Source organism: Onychostruthus taczanowskii, unplaced genomic scaffold (assembly GCF_017590055.1).
Source record: "Onychostruthus taczanowskii isolate IOZ18803 unplaced genomic scaffold, ASM1759005v1 scaffold32, whole genome shotgun sequence".
NCBI lineage: Eukaryota > Metazoa > Chordata > Aves > Passeriformes > Passeridae > Onychostruthus > Onychostruthus taczanowskii.
The window spans coordinates 8,635,520-8,656,417 of record NW_024500572.1 but is presented as its reverse complement, the minus strand read 5'-3'; the positions used below and the strand labels follow the sequence as shown (position 1 = coordinate 8,656,417).

General features: G+C 54.2%; 1 protein-coding gene across 1 annotated transcript; it reads left to right on the top strand.

Annotated features, from left to right (window-relative positions):
- Nucleotides 1–1,153: 1,153 nt before the first annotated feature.
- On the top strand, nucleotides 1,154–13,424 carry LOC121338882 (immunoglobulin lambda-1 light chain-like). The gene is given in 5 exon segments (XM_041410224.1): nucleotides 1,154–1,203; nucleotides 1,338–1,452; nucleotides 1,454–1,626; nucleotides 11,423–11,458; nucleotides 12,942–13,424. Coding segments are annotated over 5 exon segments (693 nt in total). The 5' UTR covers nucleotides 1,154–1,157; the 3' UTR covers nucleotides 13,265–13,424.
- The last annotated feature ends 7,474 nt before the right edge of the window (nucleotides 13,425–20,898 follow it).

Sequence of the window (20,898 nt, the reverse complement as noted above, 5' to 3'; positions counted from 1 at the left end):
GGGCAGAGGGAGCATGTTACCCTGCCCAGGCTGATCTGCGCTCCTGGAACACTGACTGACCCCCGTTTTCTCCCCTCTCTTCTCTCCCTCTCCAGGTTCCCTGGTCCAGGCAGCAATGAGTCAGCAGCCATCCTCACTGTCAGCCAAGGTGAGAGACACGGTTAAAATCAACTGCTCAGAAGGAAATCCCAAAAAATACTTTGCCTGGTACCAGCAGAAGGTTCCTGGCACTGGCCCTGTCACTGTGATCTATCAGGATAACAAGAGACCCTCGGACATCCCTTCACGATTCTCCGGTTCTGCCTCCGGCTCCACGGCCACGTTAACCATCACTGGGGTCCAAGCCGAGGACGAGGCTGTCTATTTCTGTGGTGGCCAGGACAGCAGCAGCTATGCTGGTGAAGTGATAAAGACAGAAGAATTAAAAGCATAGATTTTCAGACCTTGTCATTACCAAGCAGAGTTGTGGATGTGGGGCTGGGGCAGGTTTATGTCTCCTCTGCATGACCATAGCTATAAATACAATTTTTTGTCACAGAGAACCGTCCCTGAGGCCCTTCTTGTCCCCACACGGTGTCAGTGTGGCTCCACTGCGCAGGCAGGAGGCAAAGGGGCTGTGGCCAGCCAGGGGCCAGCGGGGTTCAGAGCGGCCCCGCCGGGTGCTTTGGCGGCTGCCGGGGGCCGTGCTGTGCGCAGGAGGCAGAGCGGCTGCCCCCGGCCGGACCTGATTTTCCTTAGCGTTGTTGAGCCTAGAAGCTCCTGATCTTGGTGTGGCTCCCACTCCATTTCAAAGCCCACTTCTCTTCTCTGCACTTCTTTGGTGGCAATTCAGAGGCCCAGGATAATGCCCTTGGTTGAAGCAGAGTGTGTGCAGCAAGGCCATGGTCCTACTGGGCAGGAGCAGGGTCAGGGTGGTCCCCAGCAGATCTCAGAGCTCAGCACTCATGGTGAGGAAGGACCAGGAAACCCAGACCAATCTTGCTGCCTTTTGGAGTGACAGAGGTGCCTGCAGTGGGTGGAGGGAGCAGTGGGGCAGGAGCTCTAGAGAGCATGGTGCCACATATCCATGTGCTTGGGCAGGTAGGGGCTTAAAAGTGGGTGAAGGCCCACAGCACAGCCTCATCACTGTGAGGACATGGAGCTGGTGGGATTGCACCATGGCCTGGGCCCTTCTGCTCCTCGCAGTGCTCGCCCACAGCACAGGTGCCATGGCCAGACTCGCTGTGCCTGCACTGGGCCTTTGGGCACAGGGATCCCATCCTGCTGCCCAGGCAGGCCTGTGCTCTGGGGACACTGACTGACCCCCTTCTTCTCCCCTCTCTTCTCTTCCTCTCCAGGTTCCCTGGTCCAGGCAGCGCTGACTCAGCAGCCATCCGAGATATCAGCCAAGGTCGGCGACACCGTCAGGATCACCTGCTCTGGTAGCAGCTACAGCTATAGGTGGCACCCACAGTGCCTCTGTCACTGTGATCTACTACAGTGACAAGAGACCCTCGGACATCCCTTCGCGATTCTCCGGATCCAGATCCGGCTCCACTGGCACGTTAACCATCACTGGGGTCCAAGCCGAGGACGAGGCTGTCTATTTCTGTGGTAGCTGGGACAGCAGCAGTGGCAGCAGCTATGGTGTGTGGTGACCATGAGAAAGAGAAAGTGATAGAGACTCAAAATGCAGAGGAAAGATTTTGGCTCTTCTCCCTCTTTGCAGCTCTTGGTGTAGCTGTGTCCCCCTCAGCCTCTTGATGCTGATGACCATGTGCTCCTATGCTGCCAGAGCTGCTTCTGTGCAGCTGTTTGCCATGGGCTGGGCTCTGCTTCTGGAATGTGCTTGTGACCATGTTCCTGTCTGTTCTGTCCAAGACTGTTGCATTCCTTGTAATCTTGTCTAGGCAGGCCTGTGCTCTGGGGACACTGACTGACCCCCTTCTTCTCCCCTCTCTTCTCTTCCTCTCCAGGTTCCCTGGTCCAGGCAGCACTAATTCAGCCGCCATCCTTGCTGCCAGCCAGCATGGAAGAGACTGTCAGGATCTCCTGCTCTGGGGGCAGCAGCAGCTATGGCTATGGCTGGTACCAGCAGAAGGTCCCTGGCACTGGCCCTGTCACTGTGATCTATAGCAGTGACAAGAGACCCTCGGACATCCCTTCGCGATTCTCTGGCTCTGGGGGCACGTTAACCATCACTGGGGTCCAAGCCGAGGACGAGGCTGTCTATTTCTGTGGTGGCTGGGATAGCAGTGCTGGTCAGGATTGAGGTCCCCTGCAGGATGGTTGTTGTTGACCATGGATGCTGGAGGATGCAGTTTCTGAGGAATGACTGAGGCTTGACAACTGCAGCTTACAGGGATAGTTTTGTAGATTGATAGTGCACAAGAAGCCCCTGGCTTTAGGGATCACTGGTGGGACCAACACCCTATTCTACCATCTGGACATTTGGCCACCACCATGTCAGGTGTAACTCATCATAAATCTGGCCAATTTTCCACAGCAGTTGAAATGTGATATGGAAAGAATCCCCTAATGAAGGAGCTGAGTGGGAGCTGGGGAAAGATGTACTGGCAGGTTCCTGTCTTGAGAATGGAGTCTAAATTTCATGGAGGAGCCATGACCCAGACATGTGGTGGCTTAAAAAGTAGACAAGGTACACAGCACAGCCCAACCAAGGATGGCGACATGGAGCTGCTGGGACTGCACCATGGCCTGGGGCCCTCCCCTACTCACGGTGTTCACCTACAGCTCAGGTGCCATGGCCAAAGTCACTGTGCCTGGACAGGGCTTCTGTATGCAGGACACATCCTGCTGCTCTGGAAAAGCTGTGTTCCTGGGGCGCACAGATCTCCTTCTTCTCCCCTCTCTTTTCTCCCTCTCCAGGTTCCCTGGTCCAGGCAGCATCACTGAGTCAGCCACCCGAGATGTCAAAGGTGGGAGAAGACACTAAAATCATCACCTGCTCTGGGGGTAGCAGCAACTATTATGGCTGGTACCAGCAGAAGGTTCCTGGCACTGGCCCTGTCACTGTGATCTATCAGGATAACAAGAGACCCTCGGACATCCCTTCGCGATTCTCCGGTTCTGCCTCCGGCTCCACGGCCACGTTAACCATCACTGGGGTCCAAGCCGAGGATGAGGCTGTCTATTTCTGTGGTGGCCAGGACAGCAGCAGCTATGCTGGTGAAGTGATAAAGACAGAAGAATTAAAAGCATAGATTTTCAGTCCTTCTTACGGCCAAGCAGAGTTGTGGATGTGGGGCTGGGGCAGGTTTGTGTCTCCTCTGCATGACCATAGCTATGAATACCATTTTTTGTCACAGAGAACAGAATTTTGTGGCTGGGGACCATTGTCCTCACCTGTACAAAACTCATGGTGTAGCTGTGTTCCACACCTCACTGCCTCTTGCTACTGATAACCACGTCCACCTTCATCTGCCAGAGCTGACTCTCTGCTGAGATGCCTTGGCCTGAGCTCTACTCCTCAAATATGCTCGTGACTGTGTCTGGGTTCATTCTCCTCTGACTGTGGCATTCCCTGTAACCTTGGTCCACAGGCAGGTCTGTTCTCCTGGGGCACTGACTGACCCCCTCTCCTCCCCTCTCTTCTCTCCCTCTCCATGTTCCTTGGTCCAGGCAGCAGCAGTGACTCAGCCATCCTCGATGTCAGCCAAGGTGGGAGACACTGTCAGGATCACCTGCTCTGGAGCTAGCAGCAGCTGGTATGGCTGGTACCAGCAGAAGGTCCCTGGCACTGCCCCTGTCACTGTGATCTACGATAACACCAACAGACCCTCGGACATCCCTTCGCGATTCTCCGGATCCTTGTCCGGCTCCACGGCCACGTTAACCATCACTGGGGTCCAAGCCGAGGATGAGGCTGTCTATTTCTGTGGTGGTGGTGTCAGCAGTGTTGCTCAGGCTCTTGGTGATGGTGGGGTAATTTTTTTACTCCTCTTGATTGCTGAACCTTTCCCTTTGTGAGGAAGAGTTTCAGAGCATAGGCAGTTCCTACCCTTTGTGCCTGCAGCTATTTTGGCTCTTGTTTTACCAGGTCTTGTCTGCAGTTCTGTCCTCATGCCACATCCTGTCTCATGGCCGTAGCATTTTGAAGATGTCCCCAATACTTTGTCATGCATTATAACCACACAGAGCTTGTCACTGCCTAGGGACACCCTGCCTTGCAGTCCCTGGCTGCTGGCTTGGATGTACTTCCTGTTGGTCCATGGGCTGGGATGTCTCCAACTGCCCCAGATGCTGAGTGTCCACAGCAGGCCATGTCCCCAGGCTGTCCAGCCTCAGTCCCTGGGATGAGGAGTGCCCTGAGGGGCAGTGGGCAGGGGGAGGTTTCAGGCTCTGGCTATAGCAATCCCACAGGAGTGCCTGGGGTGGGGGTTGCACACAGGGTGTCCCACGTGTCTGAAGGTGGAGTTCTCCCGTTACTGTTCCCCTGCCTGGGGAGGGCTGTGCTCCTGTGCCACTAAGTGACTGCCTCTTCTCCCCTCTCTCCTTTCCCTCTCCAGGTTCCCTGGTCCAGGCAGCAGCAGTGACTCAGCCATCCGCAGTGTCAGCCAAGGTGGGAGACACAGTCAGGATCACCTGCTCTGGGGGTGGCAGCTACTATGGCTGGTATCAGCAGAAAGTCCCTGGCACTGGCCCTGTCACTGTGGTCTATGAAAACAACAAGAGACCCTCGGACATCCCTTCGTGATTCTCCGGATCCCAGTCCGGCTCCTCAGCTACGTTAACCATCACTGGGGTCCAAGCCGAGGACGAGGCTGTCTATTTCTGTGGTGGTGATGACAGCAGTGGTAGTGGCTATGGTGTATAGTGACAACAAAAAGTAGGAAGTGAGAATTCCAAGCATTTCCAGACTCCAAAACTAAAGAAAATATTTCAGCCGTCCTCCCTTTTGGCTGGCTGTGGGGTAGGTTCCTGTCCCCTGTGTACAGCAAGGGCTACAAATGTCCTTCTTTCACTGCCCCACAGAACTGGGGGTTCTCTTGTTCTCCACCATGTTTGAAGGTCATTGTCTTTGTCCCTACAAAGATCAGTGTGGCTTTATCCCCCAACCCATCACATCTTGCTAGAGATGACCATGTCCTCCTCCTGCTGCCTCTGTGCTGGGGTGCCTTGGGCCCTGTTACTCTGATCTATGGCAGCAACAACAGACCCTCATACATCCCTTCGCGATTCTCCGGATCCTGGTCCAGCTCCACGGGCACGTTAACCATCACTGGGGTCCAAGCCGAGGACGAGGCTGTCTATTTCTGTGGTGGCTGGGACAGCAGCAGTACTGATGATGAGTAATGGGGAAGTGAGACACAGAAGCCAGTGTCAGGAGAGGAAGGTTTTGAGCCATTTTTTCTCATGGACAAACAAAGCTGTGATAGTGGAGTTGAGGCAGGTTCCTGTCCCCTGCCTAAGGACATGAATGTTCATGACAAGTCCCCATAGGAGGGGACTCTTTCCCCTGTCCCCATAATAGGAATTCCACTGCCTCATCTCCAGCCCTGTTGCCTTTTGCTTCAGGCTGCTCCCTCCTGCTGCTGCAGTTGCTACTGCTGAAGCTGCTTCTTCTGCATTGCCCTGGGCCAGGCTGGGCCCTGATTCCCCCATGTTTCTGTAGCCATGACCATGTCCCTTTTCCTCAGAGGGTGATGTTCTACTGCTCTGCTGCTGCCAGCTCTCCTTCCAGGGCCATGGACCTCTAATCTTCCTCTCTGTCTTGAGGCTGTTTGTCCCACTGTGGCATGAGGACCATGGGCACAGGAGGCTGTCATACTGCCTGGGTGGGGATGTGCAAACAGGGCAATGGCTCACCTAATCTTATTGCCTTTCACCTCTCCCTCTCCAGGCTCCCTGGTACAGTCTGTCATCCTTGATGCCAGCTAACCTGGGACAAACTGTCTGGGTGATATGCTCTGGGAGCAACAATGAGTATGGCTGGTACCAGCAGAAGGTCCCTGGCACTGCCCCTGTCACTGTGATCTACTGGTATAACGTAAGACCCTCGGACATTCCTTTGTGATTCTCTGGTTGTGTGTCTGGCTCCAGAGGGTCACTGGTGTTCAAGCTGAGGGCAAGTCTGTCTGCTGCTGTGGCAGCTTCAACAGCAGCAGTGCTGATCTCATGGTGACACTGTCCCACAGGCAAGCGAGATCTTGAGTGTCAAAAAGGCTGGGTTTTGTGCCTCATTCCACTCCACCAGGCATGACCACCTCTCCAGCTTTGGGAATTTTCCATTCCCTTTCCATTCCATTCCATTCCATTCCATTCCATTCCATTCCATTCCATTCCCTTTCCATGTCTCAGGGCTGTGACTCTGAGCATGATGTGGCACTGGAGATGGTTTCCCAGAGAAGTTGTGGATGACCCATCCCTGGAAGTGTTCAAGGCAAGGTTGGATGAAGCTTTGAGCAACCTGGTCTAGTGAAAGTGTCCCTGCCCAAGGCATGAGTGTTGATGGTATTTAATGTCCCTTCCAACTCAAACCATTCCATGATTCTATGGCTATGTTCCCAGTGGCTGGGTGCTGGTGCTGCAGAAGCCCTGACCTGGGCTCATCCTCACTGCCCAATACCCATGTAAGGGGCAGAGGAGTCTAGGACAATGTTAGGAGCTGCAGCCGGTGGAGCTGCCCAAGAACGCCTTTGCTACATACCTGCTTCACAGTCAGAGTCTTGCCCAGGGCCTGGCAGCATTGCAGCTGCCCTGGCAGCTCAGGACTGGGCATGTGGGCATTTGCCAGGAGCCTTGGATGCTCTTGCTGGGCATGGAGAGCTTGTGCCACAGCCCATGGCTCTCACATGGCTCTGGCTTAGCTGTCCCCAGTGTCCATGTGTCTGCAGCAAAACACCTTGAACTGCTGCAGGGGCAGCAACAATGCTTATGGCTGGTACCAGCAGAAGGTCCCTGGCACTGGCCCTGTCACTGTGATCTACAGCAATAACAACAGACCCTCGGACATCCCTTCGCGATTCTCCGCATCCACCTCCGGCTCAACGAACACGTTAACCATCACTGGGGTCCAAGCCGAGGACGAGGCTGTCTATTTCTGTGGTGGTGAGGACAGCAGCAGTGATGCTTCCACTGTGGCGTGCAGTAGTTGGGGAAGTGATGCAAAAACCTCCTGCTATTGCAAATATCACTCAGGAGTCTCTGCTGTGCCTGCTTGATGGGGGTCAGGACCCACCATGGCCCTGCCCTTGCTGCCCTGCACTGAATGTGGCTGTGCCTGGTTTCTCAGCCTGGCACTCCCTCAAAGCCCCATGTCCCTGCCCAGTCCCTGGCACTTTGGGAGGGGGTATGTAGCACTTGGAAACACCTTGGCCACATTTACCCATGGCTGGGTCCAAGCAGAGGAGGAGGAGAAGCAGGAGGAGGCTCTCAGTCTTCTGTCTGGGACACCAGTGGTGATCAGGGCCATGGTAACTCCCAGAACAGGAAAAGGGAGACAGAGGCCACTGTTGCCCCAGTGGGGTGCCCTCGGGTGCTGCCTGAAGCTGCCCAGGCACAACATGGAGCAGCATCTGTGACTGTGGCAATTCCTGCTATGGGACACGTGCTGTGCTCCAGCAGGACCCCTCCATATCACTCACAGGGAGATAGCCCTGCAGCCCTGCCCTGCCCATGCCAGCCAGGCTCCTGGTGCCCTTGGCACCCTAGGGACAGCATGGTCAGGGACAGGGAGGGTCCTGGGGGAGAGGGAATTTCCTGGGATGCAGCCACTCTTTGTCTGGGTTGGGACTGCCAAAGACAGCCATGATCCCTGTGCCCTGAGTTGGAGCAGGACTGACCAGGAGCTGTCCCAGCTCTGGCTGCTGAGCACTAGCACACTGGGCTCATGATCAGCTAATGGGGAGGCATTGCTGGACCTGGCTCAGTGTTGGCCTGCTCCCATTGTTCTGGGGTGTGAATGCCTGGGAAGACCAAAGGTCTTGGTCTTGAGTGATGGATCTCAGCTGTCAGAGGAAGAGCCAGGGCACAAAAGCAGGAGAGCAAGGGGGTACTTTACAGGCCTGGAACACCCATGGGAGCAAAAATGCCAAAAATTATTTGGGGGATGGTGGAGCTTGGCATTGTTCCAGTCCCATCACTGAGAGCTGCAGGTACTCCTGTATGCCCATGCCACAGCGCCCAGCTCCCCCTTCCTTAGGCACTGCCGCCACTCAGCCTGGTGTGAGGACAGGGGGGTCAATGCTGTGGGTTTCAGGCTCAGAGCTGGGGGGTGTCTCTGCTTTGTGTCTGAGGACAAGCTCTGCTACATCTGGGGTGGTGGGGCTGGGTGTGGAGCAGGGAGGGATGTGCAGAGAGAGGCGCGGGAAGGATCCGGCCATGACCGCAGGGTCGGATTTGCATGGAGGGGACGTGTCCTGGGCGGGCGGGGGCTTAAAAAGGAGTCAGGGTCCACGGCACAGCCCCGTCATTCTGGGGACGCTGAGCCGGTGGGACTGAACCATGGCCTGGGCTCCTCTTCTCTTCGTGGTGCTCGCCCACAGCACAGGTGCCATGGCCAACTTGCGAGCCAGGATGGGGCCTTTGGGCACAGGGATCCCATCCTGCTGCCCAGGCAGGCCTGTGCTCTGGGGACACTGACTGACCCCCTTCTTCTCCCCTCTCTTCTCTTCCTCTCCAGGTTCCCTGGTCCAGGCAGCGCTGACTCAGCCACCCGAGATGTCAGCCAAGGTCGGCGACACCGTCAGGATCACCTGCTCTGGTAGCAGCTACAGCTATGGCTGGTACCAGCAGAAGGTCCCTGGCACTGCCCCTGTCACTGTGATCTACTACAATGACAAGAGACCCTCGGACATCCCTTCGCGATTCTCCGGATCCAAGTCCGGCTCCACTGGCACGTTAACCATCACTGGGGTCCAAGCCGAGGACGAGGCTGTCTATTTCTGTGGTAGCTATGACAGCAGCAGTACTACTGCACCATGACACAGAGCAATGGGGAAGTGGTACAAAAACCTCCTGCCTCAGCTTACCCTTGGAGCCCCAAGACTGTGCCCATCCTCTGTCATTTGAGGAAGTTATGACCTCCCAGCAACCCTGTCATGGCCCAGGGTCTCCCAGGCAGATTTGTCCTTCCACTGTTCCCCTGACCAGAGAGGGCCATGCTCCAGGTGACTGGCTGATCCGCATCTTCTTTTCTCCCTCCTTTCCCTCTCCATGTTCCCTGATCCAGGCAGTGCTCTGTCAGCTGACACAATGCTCGGTGTCAGCATTGTGGGACAAACCATCAAAGTCATCTGCTCCAGGGATGGCAGCAGCTGTGACTGGTATCAACCTAAGTTTCCTGGCTGTGCCCGTGTCATTGGGATCTACTACAATGACTTGGGACCCCAGACATGCCTTTGGGTTTCTCCAGATGCCAGCCTGGCTCCATGAGCACAGTAACCATCTCTGGGGTCCAAGCCCAGGACAAGGCTGTTCTGTTAATGTGGTAGCTACCAAAATGGCAGTGATGATGTTCTCATGGTGAAACAGAGCAATGGGGATGGGATACAAAGTCTTCCTGCCATGGCAAGGGCCTTTTAGGAGACTCTGCTGTCCCTGTTTGGTGAGACAGGTCCCTGGCACAGCCCTGCCTTTTTCTGCCCTGTGATGAATGTGGCTGTTTCCACTGACACAGCTCCATCCTTACAGCCCTCTCCTTGTCATTTGTGGATGAGAACAGATAGGATAGAACTGAACAGACCATTTCAGATGGAAGAGGCCTTCAATGATCACACAGTTCAACTGCATGGCCTGCACATCCCTTCAGGGATGACAAAAATGTAGGGCATTGTCCAAGTGCCTGTATAACACTTGCAGGCCTGGGATATCATCCAGCTCTGCGCTCCAGAGCCAAGATTCTCCTGGTCTCCCTGGCTGGTGCCCAGGGTCCTGCTGATGCCTCCCAGCCCAGCTGTGCCAGAAGCCTCTGGACCATTACCACAGTGAGCATAGACCTATGGAAACAAAGGAGTCAAAGATGGAGTTTCTCTGTCCCATCTCACAGGGCTGAGCAGGCCTGTGGGCTTGATGCAACTTCATGTGCCCCCTCCATGACCACTGGCTCTGCATGGCCTCCTGCTTGCCTCATGCTGTGCACAAGGAGGCCCTGGGGCTCTGCAGTGCCTGGCATTGCCATGTCCTCATCCCCACCATCTCATTCTGCTGCCAGCCACGTCCTCTTGCTCTGCCAGGTCTCTTCATGGTGTCCTGGCCTTGAGCTCAGGCCTTGGGCTTTGTCTGAAACACTAATCCCTCCATTCCCTCAGGACTTTTTGGCACAGGAGCCCTGTCCTGTGTCAGAGAGGACTGTCCTGGGGCACAGACTGACACCACTCTTCTCCCCTCTCCCTCTCTACATTCCCTGGTCCAGGCAGAATCTGAGTCAGCCATCCGACGTGTGAGTCAGCCATCCGAGGTGTCAGCCAGCCTGGGAGAGACTTTCAAGATCTCCTGCTCCGATGGCAATGCCAAAAGCTCCTTCAGCAGCACCCTGCTGCATCCAGCACAGTCTCTGTCCTCCTCCATGCCTCTCTCCAAGGAGAGCAGGACTGAAGAGCTGAAAACTGCCCCCCTCTTGTCCTCCCACAAAATGAAACCGAAACTCCATTGAAGCCTGAGAAATGCTCAGAAAATGATTATCCACAATAGAGGGCAGTGGCTTCAGCTAAATGCTTTGCATATACAATTTCAGTCATGTTTTTTTCTTTTTTGGATAGTTTCAGACTTTGCACAAAAGCATAAACCTTCTCAGAAGCAAAGCAAACATCTGAAAGAGAAAGTGTTTCGAACCACAAAATCTTCGAAGTGTTACCTGTTTTACAATGAACTATTTATAGAGTTCCTGTGACTCAGGAAGTTCACTGACTGCTTCTTTCTAGAACCACTTGCACAAACCACATAATTTGAAAATCTGTGGGTTCAATTTACGTTGGTGCTGTTGGCATTCAGTGGTCCAAGCTGAGCACTGAATCTGCCAATCTGTGGGATTGGCACCACACTGTAAAACATTTTTCAAAGAAGCAGCCAAGACTTTACAGGGAAATTTGAAGTTAATTGGTTTTAGCTGAAACCCATTCTGGCTCACCCCTTCCTTGGCTATCTCAGCTCTGTGTAGGCATCTCCACCTCTTGCCTTTCCATATATTTAGGGTAAATATTAATACAAATAAGTTGTCTGCAGAGACCTACAGCTATTAGCTCCATTGCTGGTGGTGGGAGCTGCACTGAAGAGCCCAGCCAGGACCAAAACTCCACAGGTACAGTTGCACCCACGCCTTCATCCTGCTGTGTCCACCGTGCCATCTCCATCCCATCACCTTCATTCCACTGCACCACTGGGATATTTCCAGACCATCCTCTCCATCCTCCCACATCCATGGGGTCCAGGACTGCTCTGCCATGAGGCAGGAGGTTTTAGTATGGCCCTGTGTCACTGTGTGGTGTATTCGGGGCCGGGACGACGTTGACCGTCGCAGGTGAGTCGCCGACTTCCCCTCGGTCTTTCCTTTCCCACCACGGAATTTTGACATTTTGTCGATTTTTGGTGATTTGGGGTTTTTTCTCGGACTTGGCGCCAGGCTGGGCTCTGCCGCCCGTTTGGGGCCAGGCACTAAGCCCGGCCTTGGGGGCTCTGTCTCGTCCCTGCGGACTCCGACGGCTCTGTGCGCGCCGCGGAGAATCGGGGCGTATTTCCTTAATCGAAAAGTCTTAAAATTTTGTCCAGAAAATGTGTCTGAGGTCTCAGGGGGAAGGAAACTCAAGTTTAGGTCCCTAAAATATGTGATTTTTGTCTTTGTCAAAGAAATTTGTCAGTCTAAAGTCTAAGTCCTCAACTCTTAGTCCTGAGGACTAAGTCTGTCACCCCTGGTGAGGGGCAGGGGCTCTTCTGCGGGGTCCCATGGCCAGGGGTGCAGGTGCTGTGAAAGGACAGCCTGTCCTCGGCTCTGAGCAGCCCACAGTCATCCTGACTTCGTGTTAAAACGTCCCTGGAATCTTAGACAAAAGATTCCAGGAGTATCTTAAAGAGCCCATTGTCCAGGTAAGACATGTCAAAAATGGAGATTATTGGGCTGAAAATGCTGCCGGAAATGTCGTTTTTCTGTCTTTCTCTGTAATTTTTTAAAGAATTTGGTGAAAAATACCAATTTGAACCAAATTACTCAGGGCTAAGATCAAGAAAAATGTTCTTTGGCCATTTCTTCATCAAAAAGTATTTAATGATGGAGTAGTCTTGGTTTTCAAATGCAGATAGAGATAGAAATAGAGGTGAAGATAGAAATAGAAACACTGCACATTGTAGAAGGCAGCAGAACCACACCAGAAACGTATTTTTTTCCATCTTCCTTTGGGTGATTTTTAGTAGTAGTTTTTCAGAGACAAAAATGTCTGAAAGCAGAACTGGGCAGAAAACAGGATGGTTGAAATTTTGGTTTTTTTAAGAAAAATGCCTTGCAAAAGGAAAGAAATGGCTTTATGGCAAAAAAAAATTAAGATTCAATTTTATATATATATATATATATATACACATATATATACATATAAAATAAATCTTTTTTTATATATATGAGATACAGAAATGTATAAATATTCATGTTAAATGCATTTTATATAACTATACATCTATTCATATGATATGGACTACCTATCTATGTATATTGTACACTTTATATATATTATATATATTAGCTGTATATATCTATCATATGTAATACATATATGCACATATATGTGCATATAGTGTATATAAAACATATATACAAGCATATATGAGATATATGTGTATTGACACACATATATGCATATATATATATATATATATATATCCCAAATTTAAATACATTACGGTTATGAGTGATAAGCTCTGGCTGTGGGGAAATTGGGGAGTTTCTGGGTAGTGTCAGCAGGGCAGGCTGGGGGACAGGACCCTCTCTGACCCTGTACCATTCTTGTCCCTCGCAGGCCAGACCGAGGTCGCTCCCACTGTCCACCTCTTCCCGCCATCCTCCGAGGAGATAGAGTCACAGGGCAAAGCCACCCTGGTGTGCCTGATGGAGAACTTCTACCCACGCAGTGTGACGGTGGAATGGGTGGCTGATGGCAACACCATCACCAGTGGCGTGACGACCAGCCAGCCCCAGCAGCAGAGCAACAACCAGTACATGGCCAGCAGTTACCTGTCGATGGAGGCCACCAAGTGGCAGAGATACAATTCTGTCTCGTGCAAGGTCAGGCACGTGGCTGGAAACGTGGAGAAGACCGTGAGCAGATCCGAGTGCTACTAACCTGCCCCGCCGGCCTTTGCTGGCTCCCTCCCTCCCTCCTCCCCACTTCTGGGAACAGCGGCTCCCCTGCCGCAGATGTCTCTGCCTGTCCCCTGCTCCTGTCCCCCACTGTGAGTGTCACACAAATAAACACCGACACTGAACTAGCGCTGGCTCAGCATCCCTGTCTCTGTGTCCTTCCAATGCGCCGCTCCCGGCTCGGCCTGGCATCAGCCCCGTGGCACCAGCAGGGAGGGTGGGGTGGGAACACTTACATGTGTGCACACACACTCATATTGCAGGGGCTCTGCCAAGATTTTGCTGGACCCTGAGGACCCCAATGAAACCCCCTGGCACTGTCAAGACAGGGAATGAGCAGCCTGGGGCACAGCCTGCACTAAGCCCCCATGCACTCATTGAACACACGGCCCTGGCTGTGCCATCCTCAACCCTTGTTCGTGTTCCTCTGGGTGCCAGCTGCCTTGCAGGCACATGTGGCCAGTGGTGGAGGCACAGCCAGCCATGTCCCTTTGCCCCCAGGCCTGGCTCAGTCCCCATTTCATTGTCACCCCCTTGCTTCCCGGAGCTGGGGTCCCAGTGTAGCCAGTTAAGCACAAGCACCAGCCTGTCCATCACACCCCGTGCCACAACAGCTGGGACTCCGGTGTGTCACATGCCCTGTCCCCATCCCCAGCAGAACCCTGGGGAAGTTTCCCTGCAGCCCTGCCCATGGAAGGCAATGCCCATGGAAGCCAATGCTGTGCTGAAAGCACCAGCGCTCTGCTGTTGTCACCCCCTGGCAGCCAGGAGCCACTCCAGGACAGGGTCTGGGAACACCCAGCCATGCTGTGTGCAGTTCTGGGGGAGATGTCCCTCACCAGCCTCTTGGGAAAGGGGGGATGGCCCCAGCAAATTCCCCTGCCCAGGCTGTGCTAGTGGAACACCTTGCTCCAGGCTTTGGGTTGCCACATGTCCCTGCAAGTGTCTTCTGGGGACACAGAATCATAGAACCCTAGAATGGGGTTGGGTTGTGTTGGAAGGGACCTTTAAAAGTCATCAGTCCAAGCTTCCTGGAATGAACAGGGATATTAACTAGATCAGGTTGCTCAGAGTCCCTTTCAGCTTGATCTTGAATCTTTCCAGGGATGGGACATCCACAGCTTCCCTCAGCTACCTGTTTCAACACCTCACCACTCTCACAGTAAAAAATTTCTTAATTTTACCTAGCCTAAATTGACCTTTCTTTAGCTAAGAAACATTCTCTCTTGTCCAATTGCATCAGGGCCTGCTAAAAGGCCCTATAAGCCCCCTTCAAGTACTGAAAGGCTGCTGTAAGGTCTTGCCAGAGCCTTCTCCTCTCCAGGCTGAACAGCCCCAACTCTCCTATCTTTCCCTCATAGCAGAGGTGCTCCAGTGCTCTGAGATCTTTGTGGCCTCCTCTAGACTAACCCAAACGGGTCCATGTCCTTTTTATGATGTGGGATCCAGCGCTGGACACAGCACTGCAGGTGGGGCCTCACCAGAGCAGAGTACAGGGGGAGAATCCCCTCCCTCAAACCCCTGCCCTCACTGCTTTTGATGCAGCCCAGGATATTTTGGCTTTTTGGGGTGCAGGTGCACATTGCCAGGTCATTATCCACTAATTGCCCCAAATATTTTGTAGCAGGACTGTTGTCAATTCCCTCATGACCCAGCCTATACTGATATGAGAGCACAGTGCCCCTTCTCTCTTGCTTTTTGTCAGGGAGCTGGCAGCAGGCCCTGAGCCCGCCTGAGCTGCCAAAAGGCACCTCATGCTCCAAAACAGCTTCATTTGCTTTAATCTTGCTTTATCCTCCTCAGCAGGGTACAGGAGGCCTTGCCATGGAACAGCCCCATGCACAGGGCAAGCCCCACTTCCCATCACCCTGCTCAGGGGGTCAGTCACAATCTCCCTTCCCATATGCAGGATGACAAGCTCATGGTTTTCTCAGGAAATCCCAAATCCCATTGTTACAGAGCAAACTCATGTGCAGGCCAGACCCCCGGGCTGCTGCTGGCCTCAAGGAAGGAGCCAGCAGCAGGATGCTCAGCCTGCATCGGAGCCAGGGAAAAGAAGGAAGGGCAGGTGATGGAGAGATCTGTCCCACCGTGTTTCAAGATAAGCTTCTTTAACAGAGTTTCCTGAGCAGAGAGGGCCCACCGTGGCAGAGGTGCAGGGCCAGCTCCTGGGAGGCTACTGGGCTATGGCAGGTGGTGCTGAAGATGAGGGTCCCTGCAGCACAGCCACATCCATGCATGCATCCATCCATTCCAGCTCACTGCTGGGAATGTGAGCCCCGAGATGGCAGCAGCTCCTCCACACTGCCACTGATCCCCTTCCTTGCTCAAGCAAGGTTATTCTCTGGCAAACCCCTGCCTTTGGCATCTCCTCCCCAGCCTTGTGGTGCTGCCAGGAGAGCTGCTGCCTGAGACTCTGCCGGCCAGAAATGCCTCAAAGACCAAGACCTGCTGCCAGGGAGGATGTTCACTTCTTTTCTGCTGCAAAGATCAAGCCTCAGTAATTACCAGTTCCAGCAGTTGTTGAATCACCTTAGTAGTGGTTGAGGCTGCAGTGAATGACAGTAACACAGGGCCCCCATGCCAGCTGTGCTGCCAGGTTTTACCCTGAGAAATGCCACATTTCTGGGGAGGGGCACTGCGGGAGGGTGGCAGGGCAATGCTTTCCTCAGGTCCTGAGATTCACCTTGACATTTCCTGAGTAAAGCCAATTCCTTGGTCACAGGACACCAGCCCCAGCTTTCAAGGGCTCAATCTGGGGCATGAGCTGAGGTCTCGCTTCAGCTCAGGTCTGTGTGGGCAGGGCACAGGCACATCTCTTGCTCAGGGGGCATGAAGCTTCACTAATTATTGATTAAAAGATTTTTCTAAATCTTTTCCATAAGCAACAACTGTCAAGAAAAAAGCCTGATTAATTATAGATCAGTGGCCCTGGCCGCTCCAGGGCTCCCATCCTCCCCCGCTGCCTGCAACTTGGCAAATTCCCAGCCAGAGTTTTACCCTTAACAAACCTTCAACAGGGCCAGAGAGCCTGGCCTGGGAATCACAGAGGGATGCAGGGCCTGATCCATCCCCTGGCAGGGAGGGAAGCAGTGCCTGGGAAGAGCAATCTGGATCCACTCCCGCACCACCCTTGCTGGGGGTGTCTGGTGAGCAAATGTGCTGAGCAGAACCGAAACCTCCCCTCCCAGTTGCAGCTCTTGCTCTCACTCTGCCTGCTCCTGCACTGCAATTTTACCAGTCATTTATTTTCTCATTTTCCCAGCTTGCCAGTAATTTTAAAATGAGGGGGATCTAATTTAGTAAATGAGATGCTTCAGGAAGGCTTTAATTAGCTCAAAGAGAAGCAGCAGATCCCATGAAGGGTTTGGGCTTGGTAAGAACTGCTCTCTCAGGCTGAGACTCCCAGGTGAGGGCTTAACAAGGCTTTCAGGGGCCTTTTGATAAACCCTGGGGGTTTGGACATCTTGGGCTTGGAGGGGTCCCACAGCTGAGAACAGAGTGAAGGATGCAGGAATGTTGGCAAAGGAATGTGGGACCATACGAGCTCTTGCAACCCTCCCCTTTAAATCACCAAAACCTCGAGCACGAAGCTGTGCTCTGGTCCCCAAACCCTCCCTGGGTCCCCTCCATGATGACCACCTCTGTCCATATTTGTGCCCCAAAAAACAGTCCTGACCTGCTTTTTTTTATTGTACATCACCGGGTGATTTCCCCAGGCCAGGCAAGCCCCAACGTCTGGTTCCAGGAGGAGGTGGGGTCTCTTTTTGTGAGGACGTGGCAGGAGTGGAGAGAGCGCACCTGGAGCTGATGAAACACTCGTCCGGAGAGGCACGGGCGGCGTGGCACAGCCGGAGAGGAGGGGATGGGTCCCGCCTGCCCCAGCGCAGCTGCAGCCGCACAAACAGCCGCGTTCCTGGAGGCAGCAGGGCTGAAACTCGAAAGCAAGAGCAGGGTCCCAGAATAGCCCCAGCCCAGGCTGGGGGGAGCGGGGCAGAGCCAGACCCACCGGGACAGCAGTAGGAGGATGGCACAAGCGCCCTCGCTTTGGTGCTACAGCTGTGCCAAGCCCGGGTGACACCCATGGCCTCTGCCCTGCCCGAGCCAGGGGGCTGCACCCCCCGAGCACCGGGAGAGTGCTGCTGGTTCCTGCACCCCATCCTCACACACCCTGCACTCACATCACTCTCTGCTCTGAAGGACCTGGGGAAAGCTGTGCAGAGCCCACATTGTGCCACGACAGCACTGGCTCCTGTTTTCCCCCAGCCAGCCCCACCGTGCAGCTGTGCAGCAGTGGGGCATCCCCTGGCTAAATTTACTCCTCACCCACTACATCCCCCAATCAGAAATTCAAAAGGGCCCCCCAAAAAAGGAAGTGAAACTGTCTCCAGTGGGTGCTGACGTGTGAAGGCAAGTGAGCGCCACGCGGCCGAGCCCGAGTGGGCTCAGCCCTGAGATGGTGGCCAGCTCTGTGTCCCTGCCTCACCAGGCTCTCACCCTGGGGGTCATCACCTTCTGGGGGACATCAGCCCCTGAGATGGGGGAAAGGCATTGGGGTGGCATGATGCTGCCCAAAACTGGCAGGGTGGGTGGCGCTGAACAGGGACCCACTGGGGGCTGGTGACAAGGCTGTGCCAAGACTCTGTGCCATAGCAGGGTACGTGTCCCCAGGCCAGGGTCACACCTCCTGTCCCCTGAGGGTCCCTGACAGGGCAGCCACTGGGGTCTTGCCTGACAGGGTGGTCCCTGCCCTGGTGTGGGATGTCCCAGCTGCTGTACACATGCACACACACGAGCGTGCACACACATTGCACACGTATGTGCAGATATGTGCACGCATACCCCCAGTGACCCCAGTGCATCCAGCCCCAGGATGGGCACCACTGACCCCACAGCTGTGGGCCTTGAGGCCAGGAGAGACCCTGACACTGCTCACATTGTGCCACCACCACCGGGGGACCAGCCTGAACAGCTTCCTGCTGCTACCCTGCTGTCAGGTCGCCCTGAATTTACTCACTCATTTACTGAGTTAAACTAATCACTCCATGCCTGCTGCCAAGGCAGCCCCTTCTCTGGGGTCATCCCTCAGTCTGACCTGTTGCAGGGTACAGGAGCAGCCTCCAGGTTCACAAAATATGGGACAGGTTTCCCCAAGTCTGGGAAATAAATGTATAAATTAATAAAATACATGCTATAAATTAATAAAATGCAAGATACAAATTATAAAATACAAGTAATGAATGACAAAATACTATCAAAAACCTCTGGGCAGCCCTGGGTCAAAGCCCCAGCTGGAGACAGCCAGAGAGCGCAAGACAAGGGTTTATTGCCCTGCAATTGGAAGAGAATTAAATGAAATAAAGAAATGTTTCAGGCTGGTGTGGTCGAAAACACAACCTGAGCATTCAAGCCCATTTGTGAAGACGAGAGCAATCATTTGCATAACTGTGTCAAAACAGCAACTGCCAGGGCATGCAGCTGGCAGGAAGGTACCCCCTAGCTGGGGGTTATTTAGATGTGTATGAAACCACACCAGAGCCTGGGGGAGAGCCCAGTAAACAGCCCCAAAGATAAGTGCCCGGGCTTGTAAGCAGATTGTAAACAAGCTGAACCGACTCAAAAATAAACACCTTTCAGCTGCTTCAAAATATTTATTATTTCAATTTTATTGTGGTAGTAAAATGTAATTCCCAGGAGAGCCTCAGTCTGGTCTGGGGACTCAGCAAACCCTTGTTTTCTCTCATATTTGAGGTAAACAGGTGCTGATCCCCAGTCAGGTGTGCTGATAAAGATTTGATTGCAGGGCTGGTGCTCTCTGTCTGAAGAAACATGGTTATTGAATTGCAGACCTTGTTATGACTCTCTGGGTGGGACTTTTTAGTTTAATGTTAAGAAATTTCTAGGTAGGGAACATTGGTGGCATGGTGACAACAAGGTGGTGGCTGAGGAGCGTGATGGGGATGGCTGCCAGGGTCCACACCAGGCCCTGGGGTTAGGCTCACCCAGTTAGGGAGGACTTTTAGCCAAATTTGCCTTTTTCCCTCTCCACAGCCAGGGTGGGCAGAGCAGACAGCGTGGTGGGGAGTGGAGGAGAACATTGGGTGCGCCTGGGGCTGGACCCTGCATCCTGTAGATGTGGTGTTCAGGGAGATGGCTGGAGCTGGCAGTGTCAGTATGATCTTAGACACCTTTTCCATCCCTGAGGGTTCTGGGTTCCTGCTCCAGCCAGTGACACCCTCACCAAGAGCTCCCCACCCTGTCCTCATGCTGCCGGCCCACGCCAGAGCCACAGCCCTTTGCCCTTCCCCTGCAGCCACTGCGGGGAAAAACCGCCAGGTTTAAACATTTCTGCCATGTTTTGGGCACTTTTGGCCGGACCCCCCGGGCTGGCTGTGGGCAGGGGTGCTGATGCACATCACAGCCCCCCAGCTGAGCCAGGCACCCTCACAGGCAGCTGTTTTGACCGCAGCCCCGCAGCCTGGAAACAGCCCTTGCTAAAATTACAGCCCGCCAAAACCAAGAGCCCGCCAAAACCAAGAGCCCGCTTCGGCCAAACATCAGCTGGGAGCCAGGAATAGCGCTGGCCCCGCCACGCTCCGCTGCCTTGGCACAAACTGCCCTGCACGTGGCACCCGAGCACCGCTGCCCGGCCGTGCCGCGGGCAGGGCAAAAGCGGGAAAAGCTGGGGTTTAACCCCAATTCAGCAATGGCTCGTGGGAGGGGGCATTGCCCCGTTCCTTCCCAGGCAGCCCGGCATTCCCAGCAGAGGCACAGCACCACCCCAGATTTCGGGTCCCAGCAGGGCTGCCCTGAGCCTTTGGGGTGGTTTTGGTGTCCAGCTGTACAGAGGGTCTCTGCTGCCAGACCCTGCCTGGTGCCACTACTGGCCTCTGCTGGGGACACCACTGCCAGGATAGGTCCCCCAGGTGGTGGGGACTCTGTGGAGTGCCTGCTCCCAGAGCTACTCCCTGACATTTTGGTGCCCAATGCCTTTGGGAGCCACAGCCTGTGGCCTCCATGGTCCCCCTGGGCAGGTCCTGGTCCCACTGCCTGGGTGCCCCTCACACCCTGGCCTGGCACTGGAGTGGACGGGGGAGCTGCAGCCACTTGGGGCTCACCACGGCCAACTGGGCCCCCCTTTCTCACCAGCTGGGACTGTGGGCACCCTGGGCTGGACCGGGGCATATCCATGGGGCAGCTGCCCATGGGCACAAGGGGCTGGAGCTGGGCAGTGCAGCTGGGAATGGTGGGACATGAGGGAACAGGCAGAATAGAGGACATAGGAACATGAAAAGGCAGGGAACAAACGAGACATGATGGGACATGGGAGTAAGAAGGCACAGCAGAGAGGGTGGCAGGGCAGAGGAAGCAGAGGAACACTGAGGCCAGGGACATGAAGACACAGGACACAATGGCATCTGCACGTGGCAGACACTAGCAAAGGGCCATGGGAGCCAGTGGCACAGGGACACAGGGGCCAGGGGCATGGAGACACAAGGAATGGTTGTATGAAGACACAAGGGACAGCAGCAGGAGAACATGGGGCACAGGGGCATGAGGACACAGGGGACAAGAACATATGGAACAGGGGCAGAGGGGAAAAGTGAATGAGGACA